We start from the raw sequence: 12,500 nt of genomic DNA on the forward strand, positions 1-12,500 counted from the left end.
TTCAGATTCAAAAAGAACTTTGTTTATCTTAATTTTAAAAAATAAAATAAGTATAAAAAACTGCATTATTTATGGGATGACCGAATATTTATGTGCTGTTGTTATTGTTGTTGTCATTGTTGAACTCTCTGACTTTACAAAAGGCTTTCCAGCTGTGACCATCCCATCAGATATTTTTACAGATCTAGCTGAATATAATGTGTTCTTCTATTTTTAAGACAAGATGGTTGAGGATGATTTGAGACAGATTTTGTTACCACTTCTACTGCATCAAGCCTCTCTTGTCAATTTGTGTTGCTGCTGTGATTGTTTAGCCCAAGGTCGACTCTGATTGAGTGGGCTTACGATTAAAGGTATTCCAGCTGCGACTGTTCTTTCTATTTTAAGATAGTAATTTGGTTTGAGAGGGATTTGATGATTTCTAGCAGATCAAGCACTGCATAGAAGCTCCCTTGTTGATTCATTTCTATCAGTAATTGTTGCAAATTTTGTTGTTGCTGCTACCGCTGCTGCTGCCGTTGCTGCTGCTGCCGTTGCTGCTGCTGCCGTTGCTGCTGCTGCCGTTGCTGCTGCTGCCGTTGCTGCTGCTGCCGTTGCTGCTGCTGCCGTTGCTGCTGCTGCCGCTGTTGTTGCTGCTGCTGCTGCTGCTGCTGCTGCTGCTGCTGTTGTTGTTGTTGTTGTTGTTGTTGTTGTTGTTGTTTTCGCTGTTTTGCCGATGGTAGTGATATAGTTTCAATAAACCTTTGTTTAAGAAGACCTATGATACAATTCAGACCAACCAGTAGCTCAGATTTACCATGTCAGCCAAATTGAGGATCATTACGCATACATCAAACCCACAGTAGGCTTTTTATATAAGCTGCACTGATGTAATCTGGACATGATTTGTTTTCTCTGCTATCCAAACTCTTTTTGTATGTCAGTAGGTTGTTGTAGTTGTCACAGCAGATGCATACAAAATAGGCTTGATTGAAGCTCAATAATCTTGTTTTTTTAGCCCATATCTGTGCTGGTATAAATCTGAGCAAAATGCTCAGAACAAATTAGACTTTTATTTTCACTGTCAGATGAAGAAGGGCAATATCCATGACTCTAAAACAGGAGGAAGAGAACAAGTTAACATCAAACCAGAAATCTGGTCTAAATGCTTACAACAGAGTGGACATGATGAAAAGAGACCTTAGGACCAAGTTAGTAGTGGTGTTAAGCTGAACAACAGATGGAGTCTACCATCTAAGAACTAAAACTACTTTAAGGAGGCCATAGGCCAATGAGTCTCGGGGCTGATGATATGCCATAAAAATACTCTTTGTGACGAGAAACCCCAGATAACCTTATAAACAGGCCTTCACCAGTAATAAATATTGACTGCTCTACTTCTTAGAGTGTGCTTCTTCAGTTTTTATGTATTTCAAAAAAAAAGAATTATATATATATATATATGTATATAGTATAGTATAGTATAGCATATGATGAAGAAAATGGAGAGTTTTAAGAAATAACCGTCAATTGGGAAACTTTGGATATGAACATCCCTTTCAAGAGGAATCTATATCTTCACAATAACACACTCATACATTATGGATTAGACATATCCCATGGGGAAATTTTTGTCTTAAATTTTTAATATCCATTTCTCGGAAATTATGATTCTAAAAATAAAATAAAATTCAAATTTTTTTTTTATACCCTTCCAACCTTTTTCTTTTTCATATTAGATATGGAGTGCCTAATCAAAAACAATAATGAGTATAATCTGAGGTAAATCTGGTTATTTCAAGCAGGGATGGCAATGAGTTTTAGCAACAAGAAGTACACTAAGTTCCATGAAACAGGTTGGAAAGAAGAGTAATAGATGCTATTAACACTTTGCCCTTAAGCTGGAAAATAGGCCTACTTTTCTATGAACTAGCAGGTCAAATGATGCTGCGGAGGCCTACATCATTGAGAATTGTTAATATGAAAACAATCAGCTGAAGTGTCTATGGTTTGTGAAACTGTCAGGCACATAACCAGATGAGTTGTAGTGCACCTGAGCACTGTACACAATGTTTTATTATTATTATTATTATTATTAAAACTAAGAACTAGTCCATTTGGCAGGCTTCTACAGTTTTCCTCTTTTGCTCTTTTACTTGTTTCAGTCATTTGACTGTGGCCATGCTGGAGCACCACCTTTAGTCGAGCAAATCGACCCCAGGACTTATTCTTTGTAAGCCTAGTACTTATTCTATCGGTCTCTTTTGCCGAACCGCTAAGTTACAGGGACGTAAGCACACCAGTATCGGTTGTCAAGCGATGTTGGGGGAACAAACACAAACATACACACACACACACATACACACACACACACACACACACACACACACACATACAGGCTTCTCTCAGTTTCCGTCTACCAAATCCACTCACAAGGCTTTGGTCGGCCCGAGGCTATAGTAGAAGATACTTGCCCAAGATGCCATGCAGTGGGACTGAACCTGGAACCATGTGGTTGGTAAGCAAGCTACTTACCACACAGCCACTCCAACGCCTATATAATAAAGGCTTAGGTGAATCTGAGGCTATAGGAAGAGACACTTGCCCAAAGTGTTGAGCAATAGAATTGAGTCCCATATCATATATATAGTTGTGAAGTGAACTTTGTAATTATACAGTTATATCTGTTGATTTTGTTGACATCAGTGATTTTGTTGTTAAAGTGACTGAAAATTTCAAGACAGGAACTGTGAAGTTTGGAGCCTACTACAGTATCAAAGTGTGAATCTTGCACATCTCAGCAGTCTTTCATTTTGAATATTTATGTTTCATTACATAAGTAATATGTGAGATGATGTAAAGGACACTATTTTGCAAGAAATAACAGCCAAAATTTTTTACCAAACAACGATCAAGAAGTCAATTTCCTTTTCAAGGAAGAAAACATTAATAATACTTCTGTCACTGCTACTGTTGTTTGTTTAGTTGTAGGTCAGCTCCGATTTAGAAAATCTAGAAACAAAAGCATTCCAGCTTTGCCCATTTCTTATTTTATTCAATCATAATGTATCTAGATCTACACATCTACATTATCTAATGTGTTCATTTGAAAAAAACTATAGAGTATATCATCATCATCATCATCATTATCATCGTTTAATGTCCATATTCCATGCATACATACATGGGTAGGATGGTTGACAGGAGCTGGTCAGGTAGGAGGCTTCCCCCGGCTGCTATCTGTTTTGGTAGGGTTTTTTATGACTGGATGCCCTTCCTAATATCAACCACTCTATAGAGTGAACTGAGTGTTTTTTATGTGGCACCAACACAGGCAAAGACAGATTCAGCATGATTTTTACAGCTGGATGCTCTTCCAAATACCAACCATTTTACAGTGTGGACTGGATGCTTTTTACATGGCATCAGCACTGGCAGGGTTACCAAGTAACTTGCAAGACAAGAAATTTTGAGAGCGGGGAAATTTGACTGCTACATCTAGCAGAATAACCAGCCACGTAGTGGCCTCCTTACTTATTCATGTACGTCACTGGTGTTGTTGCTGCTGCTGTTGTTGTTAAGCAACAAGACTGGTAAGGGTGATTAGGTGATGGTCTAGGGCTTAGGGGCGGGAGACCCCAGATCTTGGAAAAAAAGAAAAAAACTTTGGTCGTCTTGTTGTAGTTGAGGGCTCTTCATTGACGCCCAACACCACTTGGAGGTGGACCTCGAAGTCGCTGGAAATGGAGATCTCCAGGTCCCAATTCTTGAACGGCCGTTGTTGCTGCTGCTGCTGCTGTTGCTGTTGCTGTTGTTGTTGTTGTTGTAGTTGTTGTTGTTGTTGTTGTTGTTGTTGTTGTTGTTGTTGTTAGTAGTAGTAGTAGTAGTAATTGCTGGTGGTGTTGCTGTTGATGCTGTTTTTGTTGTTGTTTTGTAGTAGTGATTGTTCTTTTTATTGTTTAAGCCCCAGGCTTGTACTGGTCAAGCAGGCCTGTGATCCAAAGCATTCAAGCCGTCATCATCCTAGTGTATCCAAGACTATCCTCTCCAGGATAGACAAGCTCCTTATATTTATGGCAGTAGTGTTTGACTTGGAGAGGATTTATCTACATTTTCTAGCAGACAAATCTTCCTCGACTATTTCTTGTGGATCAAGTAACTTCATTGTGGCTTCATCAATATTGTTGCTAATGACATTAATGAAGTAGATGGCATTGCTGTTGTTGTTGATATTGTAGTTGCAGCTGTTGCAAGTGCTGCTGCTACTGTTGTTGTTGTTGTTGTTGTTGTTGTTGTTGTTGTTGTTGCTGCTGCTGCTGCTGCTGCTGCTGTTGTTGTTGTTGTTGTTGTTGTTGTTGTTGTTGTTGTTGTTGTTGTTGTTGTTGTTGTTGTTGTTGTTGTTGTTGTTGTTGTTGTTGTTGTTTCCAAAGTAGGAAATTGTAATCCCATCTATGAATCTTTCAGTAATATTCAGTTCCTTTCCAGAATATCAGAACATATCACCAATGCATGGCCAGAACATTTATAAATTGAAGAAACTAAAGACAAAGAACTTTAGCTTAAACCAGATTCATCTGCTTATACCAGGACCCATTCAGGTAAGAATTTTTAATTATGTCTTCTGTAAATATTTTCTCTGTATTTTCTTTATTAATAGTGGAAACATGTGGCCTAGTGGGTAGCACGCGAGACTCCCAGTCATAATGTCATGGGTTCAATCCCTAGACCTCGCAGTGTGTTGTGTCCTTGAGCAAGGCATCTCATTTCATGTTGCTCCACTCTGCTCAACTGTAATGAGTACCAACTATGTATAACACTTTCTCCCTCCTTTTGTCTCATTCTGAACATTTCATTGAGTCAAGAGTCGGAGTGTTAAGAGTGAGAGGGTTCATGAGTACACAAGAATCTAAAACAGCTACGACAAAACATGGTATATATTATCACTTAAGCTTTACCTAAGCCTTTCACTCCCTATGTGGAGGCACATGGCCTAGTGGTTAGAGCAGAGGACTCACAGTCGAGGGATCATGGGTTCGAATCTCAGACTGGGTGATATGTGTATTTATGAGTGAAACACCTAAGCTTCATGTGGCTCCAACAGACAGTAATGACAAACTTCTGCTGACTCTTTCACCACAACTTTCTCTCACTCTTTCCTCCTGAGTCTTGCAGCTCACCTGTGACAGACTGGTGTCCCATCCAGGTGGGGAGCCTATATGCCAAGGAAACTGGGAAACTGGCCATATGAGCCAAGCATGGGTCTAGAAGGAAGAAACAAACCTTCACTCCCTATGGCACATAGGCCATCCTCCACCGTTTTTCACTCTGGACTATCTTTTCTACTTCTCTCCAGTTGGATCTCTGCATTTTTTATCTTTGCTTCAGTATTGTATGTGTCTCTGAGTGAAGGCCTTCCTCTCCCAGGTCTTGCTGATTTTGAGTTATCATCAAGGCTTCTCTAATTTTGCTTTTTTCTAGATAGTGGTGTTGACCCTATGCAAACCCATTTTTACCAATGTGGACTTTCCAATATTGGTGAGATTAATGCCACTAATACTACAAGTTAACAAACTGCTGGAGAAACATGAATATGTTAATCACTATTGTATTTTCTCCTCAGGGAATACCTTTTCTGTTCAGACAATGTGTGTTCATAACACACTCAATTCATTGACAGCAGTGTGACACCAGTGTTTTGACCTGATTGTGTCTCTTCAGTGAGTGCTACCCTGCAGTAATGTAACACCAGTGTTTTGACCTGGTTGTGTCACTTTAGTTAGTGATATCTACCAGATCAATGAAACCAAACAAAAGTAATGGCTCTTGCTTATAGAGTGCAGCAAAAAAGTTATTTTCTAATACTGATAATAAATTGTATGTGTGATCAACATACATTGTCTGAAAGGAGAATTAATACATTCATGTTAAAACTCATCCAGAATGAATTTGTATCTAATTGTTTTCATTCTTGTTCTCTCTGGTTCATACTCATGCTGAGATCTGTCAGAACACCTAAGAATGTATATGTACATCCTCATTTTCATTTGCATTATTTTCCATGCAATTTATTATTAGTTTGATCAACATCAGCACACATTAGCAAATAATTTGCTGGTAGAGTTCTATAAGCAAGAAGGCGGTGAACTGGCAGAATCTTAAGCACTCCGGGCGAAATGCTTAGCGGTATTTTGTCTGCCGCTACATTCTGAGTTCAAATTCCACCGAGGTCGACTTTGCCTTTCATCCTTTCGGGGTCGATTAAATAAGTACCAGTTATGCACTGGGACCGATATAATCGACTTAATCCGTTTGTTTGTCCCTCTGTGTTTAGCCAATTGTAGGCAGTAATGAAATAAGAAATAAGAGTTCTATAAACAAGAATTCTCATCTTGTTTTGATTTATTGTTCCAAGGGTAGCTTTTACTGAGGAGACAGTCAGGTTGAAACACTGCAATGTTTCAAATCCTCCTTACCTCAATGGATGGAGTATGTTTCCAACACACATTCTCAGAAAGTGGAAGGTGTTCTCAAAAGACTGAAATACAACAGTGATTCACATATTCATGATCAAATCTGCTGGAACATATTAAGAATAGCACCCATGCTGGTGCCATGTAAAAAGCACCTGTGCTGATACCATGTGAAAGCATCCGTGCTGGTGCCACATAAAAAGCATCCACATTGGAGCTCCAGAAAAAACACCCAGTACACTCTGTAAAGTGCTTGGCATTAGAAAGAGCATTCAGCTGTAGAAACTATGCCAAAACAGATGACTGGAGCCTGGTGCAGCCCTCCAGTTTACCAGCTCCTGTCAAACCATCCCAGCCAGTGCCAGCATGGAAAATGGGCATTAAAGGATGATGCTGATATATCAGAAGGATCAATGGTCCTTCCTGGACCATAAGCTCATAAGGCAGATTTCCTGAATTCTGTGGCATATAAATTCACTCGTGGATGAGAAACCAGTCTGTTGCAAGATCAATTTTGCCAGCTGAGGGAACAAGAGCAATGGGAAATGAAGCGTTTTGATCAAGAACATAGTGTATCATCCAGTCCAGGAATCAAAACCACAAACTTATGATCATGAGTACAAAACCCTAACCACAAAGCTACACACCCACACACACACACCACGCGCACGCACACACACACACACACACACACACACACACTCACACATGTGTACACATATATACATGCATGTATGTGTGTGTTTGTGTGCGAATGTATATGTATGTATATGTATTGAATGGCTAATAAATTCATTTAAACAGCCGGCAATGTTTTATCAAATGCAGACATAAACTAATACATACTATCTATAACTATCACTATGCATATATACATACATACATACATACATTCATACATACATACATACATGCATGCATATATATATATGTGTATGTGTGTATATATATATATATATATATATATATATATATATACATATATGCACACATACATATATATACACATGTGTATAGATAGATATATAGAGAGAATTTTTTATGTATGTATGTATATATGCATTTTCTGCAATGATTTATGAGGTGGTGACTAGTGACAGTTCTGTAAATAATAATATTTTATAAGCTTAAAGCTAATATGTGATTACTAATGAAAAATACCCAATATTACACTATTTTCTTTAGTCCATACATGGCGATTGGTTATAAGCTTTAAGATTATATAATGTTGTTATTACTATTTAAAAAGGTGGCAATCTGGCTGAATCGTTAGCGCACTGGACAAAATGTTTTGCGGTATTTTGCCCGTTGCTAAACTCTGAGTTCAAATTTCACTGAAGCCAACTTAGCCTTTCATTCTTTTGGAGTCGATAAAATAAGTACCATTTGAACACTGGGGTCAATGTAATCGATTCATCTCCACCTTCCCCAAGCTGCTCTTGTGGCAAAATTTGAAATAGCTATTATCATTATTTCTAGAATATTTACACATATATATATATATAGTTAATCCAAACATGAAAACACAAAGAGAAAACACAACAACGCGAGGACGTGGAACAAGTATAGTGTTATTGGACACTCAGGAAAGGAAAGAAAGAAGGAGGATTTAACATTTCGAGCAGAGCTCTTCATCAGAAACATAGGAAAAGGAAAGATCCAAGGAAGGGAAGACGGAGAAAAAAAAATCGCCAACAATGTGCACAGGGTCACATTACATACATATATATATATATATATATATATACATATATATCTTTACAAGTATACCTATATACATACACACTCCCACACACACACACTCATGTGAACTTTAACCTCAGGCATGGCTCATTCCCTCTTGTTAGTGGACATTCAGAATCTACTGGAGTGGAGATTGTAGGTTCATGAGAAAAACAGAGAGAAAGAAAAATGAGGAGGAGAAGGGGAGAGAGAGAGAGAGTGGGAGGGAGAGAAAGAGTTTTGGGAAAGTGTAAGGTGTGAAGGGTGTCACCAAACACAGAAGCTAGTACCAATCTACTCCTAATAAGATGCTTGAGATGCCTTTAAGGGTATATGTGTGTGGCGAGAGTCTAATTTAATCTTGACAAACATCTCACTATTTTAAAGAATATTGTTGAAGGAAAAAGTCAAGACAAACTACTAATGAGTGTGTATGCATGCATATGTGTGCATGTGTGCATGTGTGTGTGTGTGTGAGCATGTGCATGTACATTTGTACATGTAATATATATTTACATGCACACACATATACTCTTTTTACTCTTTTACTTGTTTCAGTCATTTGACTGTGGCCATGCTGGAGCATCGCCTTTAGTCAAGCAAATCGACCCCAGGACTTATTCTTTGTAAGCCTAGTACTTATACTATTAGTGTCTTTTGCTGAACCACTAAGTTACGGGGATGTAAACACACCAGCATCGGATGTGAAGCGATGTTGGGGGGACAAACACAGACACACAAACATATACACACACATACACACACATATATATCATCATCATCATCATCATCATCGTTTAATGTCCGTTTTCCGCGCTAGCACGGGTTGGACGGTTTGACCGGGGTCTGGGAAGCCAGAGGCCGCTCCAGGCTCCAGTCTGATCTGGCAGAGTTTCTACGGCTGGATGCCCTTCCTAACGCCAACCCCTCCACGAGTGGAGTGGGTGCTTTTTACATGCCACCTGCACAGGGGCCGGGGGGTCCGGCATCGGTCACGATCGGTTCAAGCTTTTTTAGAGTTGAGTTGGGGGGGGGTCTAGCTGAGAAAGGTTCCACCAGTGGAAAGAGAGGGAGAGATAGTGGGGGGGGGTGCAGGTAATATAGGGAAGCACCAGTGGGGAAGGTTGGGTAAGGAGGAATGATGACAAGGAAGGGTTGGTGCAGAAGAAATAAAAACGTAGGATATCACGAGACGGGGAGGGGACTAGAAGGAGATAGTCGGATTGAGGCAGTGACAGATTCTAAACAGGAGGTAACGTAAGATCAGTGGGGCAGTTAATGAGCTGCGGTGCTAGCAGCTTGTCTTGGTGGGGGGAAGGGGTAGTACACAGTGAAGGCATGTGAGAAGGAGGGGTAGGAGGGAGAGACACACGCAATGGTGGTGGGGAGGAGGAGGGAGGAGGGCATATCCGGTGTAGATGGTGAGAACAGTGTTCACCGGTATTGGTGGCGGGGGCACCGCCGAATGGCGGAAAGATGGAATTAAGGATTGAACGTTAAGGAGGGTTAAATTTCGTAGAGAAAGATAAGCAAGTTACTGTATGAGTACAGACATTTAACAATAGTAACAAATGAGCACGAATGAGAAGTAACGAATGAGCACAAGTGAGGTACGAAAGATAATGAGATAAAAATGTTTTTGTAACTTGCTGTGAAGGCCGGAAGTTGTTGTTGGAGAAGAAAGGAAGTTTAAAATTGGCGAATGGCGGAAAGATGGAATTAAGAATTGAACGTTAAAGAGGGTTAAATTTCGTAGAGAAAGATAAGCAAGTTACTGTATGAGTACAGACATTTAACAATAGTATATATATATACGACGGGCTTCTTTCAGTTTCCATTTACCAAATCCACTCACAAGGCTTTGGTCGGCCCGAGGCTATAGTAGAAGACACTTTCCCAAGGTGCCACGCAGTGGGACTGAACCCGGAACCATGTGGTTGGGAAGCAAGCTGCTTACCACAAAGCCACTCCTACGCCTATGTAGGAGTGGCTTTGTGGTATATATATGTATATATACATATTCATATAATATATATCTTCATCTTCTTAGCTGCTTTCTCATATATGAGCAAAGACATTGCTAAAAAGAATTACTGAAATGAGTCATTGTTGATGCAGTGCAAGGCCCTTCTATGACTCTTGAGCCTGGTGAAAGTTTTCACATTCTATTACATAATGTACTGCTGTGTTGGCTGGCAGAAGAAACAGGTGGCACAGTATGAACTCTTTTGACATACCGTTACAATCCTCCAACTGAGATGCACACATGGTGCTTCTGTAATGTCAGCTGCTAGATAGCAAACCTTTAGTGTGTCAATATCCAGAGAAGTAGTATGTTCAAGATATGGTTAGTGACTGACAGAGGGTATTCATTTGGTTGCATGTCTCTGGACAGCTCCAGCTGATCAATATTCTGGACAAGTTGGGGATTCTGGTTTGGAGATGCAAACTATTAGTGTGAGTGTTACATAGCCATATCACCGTGACCGACCAGGCTATCAGATGTTGCTACACATCGCTGGTCACAATGCACTTCACATTGTTTTAGCCTTCAAATGACGCCACCCTGCTGGCTAAGCGAACAGGCCAACAGAAGAAAGAGTGAGAGAGAGTTGTGGCAAAAGAGTACAGCAGGGATTGCCACCACCCCTGCTGGAGCCTCGTGGAGCTTTAGGTGTTTTCGCTCAATAAACACTCACAACGCCCGGTCTGAGAATCGAAACTGCGATTCTACAACCGTGAGTCCGCTGCCCTAACCACTGGGCCATTGCGCCTCCACACACATAGCCATATATAACTTTAAATACACTGCTGGTAAGTAGTTGACAAAGGGCTTACTGAGTGATATTAAGATACCTTTGGCTTTTTTACAGTTTTAGAAATATGATTCATCAACACAGATTTTTGTTGATAATAATGTTTAGGTCACATTCATCAGCAGACATTTCAATGTTGGTATTGAAGACAGATTAGGGAAATTCCAGAATTTTCCTTGCAAAATATATGGTAGTGCACTTCCCTACAACCAGCTTGAGTTGTCAGTCAGCAATGGAGTACATGGAGTCCAGCTCAGACTGCAAGGATGTATCGCATATAGCATCCATTCTTTTTATCTCAAGACACAGCTTAATGTCATTTAGATTTTTAACATAGTAGCATGCTTCAATTTAGTATTTATTTCATTTATGAATGCAGCAAATAACAAGAGACTGAGAACAAATCCCTGGGAATGCCAGATGACATTGCATTATGTGCAGTATGTTGGTTCTAGTACAGTGACTACTTCTTTTCAATCAAAAGTGAAGGACTACAAACTGTTATAAATATTGGTGATAAATATAAATATTAGTCCACTCACTCAAGCTTATTCAGGACCCTATTGTGTTCTTTCTCATTCTAACAAACATTTCACCATTGACTGCAATGGTTTCAGAGACACTGCCTCTGTTGATAGACTTAAAAGCCATCACTTCAGTTATGGAAAAAATGCTGCATTTTTTCAATGTCCCAATAACTGAAGAGATGCCAGCGTCAGTTTCTGCCCCGACATCTGAAACTCAGAGTTTTATCATGGCTATAAAATAATTGTCACATATTATATTTACGAATAAATTCCTCTATTTACATAATATTGAGGTCTCTTTCATTCTTTTGTTGTCTTGCCATTTCTATCAATATATATATATATATATAAATATATATATATATATAATATATATATATATATATATATATATATATATATATAATATATATATATATATATGTATGTATATATGCATATATATATACATACATATTTCTCTCATTACTTACACATGACCATCATCCATCTTTCTTTTCCTTCAGTCTGTTGTGCAGTCCAGATGCAATCCTATCTGTCTCCTCTCCTATCTTTTCTCTTATCAAAGAATTTACTTCCCGTGTTCATTACCTAACCTCATCTGAGCCTAACAGCCCTCCCTGTTTGTATTCGTTTGGTTTGGTGTATGTCCTGTTTTTGTTACCAACTTTGACCCTCCACAAATCCCAAATTTTATTTTGGTTTGCGGGAGCAACTACCTTCAAAGTCTTATCTTGTCGTTCATTGCTCGAAATAAGTAGAAGGACAGCCAACAACTGATGAAGGGTCGTTTTTTATGTTACTTGTCATTTTGCAGTTGTTTCTCTCATTCTTTGCATACCCAACGTTATTTTCGTATTGCATGTTGTTTACAGTTTGTGATGCCCTGTACCCATACCTATATACATACATATGTATGCATGTACATATGTGTGTATATATGCATATATATATATATATTTATGCACACACACACACACACACAC

General features: G+C 39.2%; 1 protein-coding gene across 2 annotated transcripts in view; it reads left to right on the plus strand.

The window, feature by feature from the left end:
• The window catches only part of LOC115217606 (fibropellin-1-like), a 79,549-nt gene that overhangs the window by 10,776 nt on the left and 56,273 nt on the right, over positions 1 to 12,500 (plus strand). For both annotated transcript variants that reach the window (XM_036507390.1, XM_029787358.2), the window contains exon 3: positions 4,465 to 4,577. In XM_036507390.1, the coding sequence (XP_036363283.1) occupies positions 4,465 to 4,577 (113 nt within the window). The remainder of the gene's footprint in view (positions 1 to 4,464; positions 4,578 to 12,500) is intronic.

Source organism: Octopus sinensis, linkage group LG11 (genome assembly GCF_006345805.1).
Source record: "Octopus sinensis linkage group LG11, ASM634580v1, whole genome shotgun sequence".
In the NCBI taxonomy this organism is placed as follows: Eukaryota; Metazoa; Mollusca; class Cephalopoda; order Octopoda; family Octopodidae; genus Octopus; species Octopus sinensis.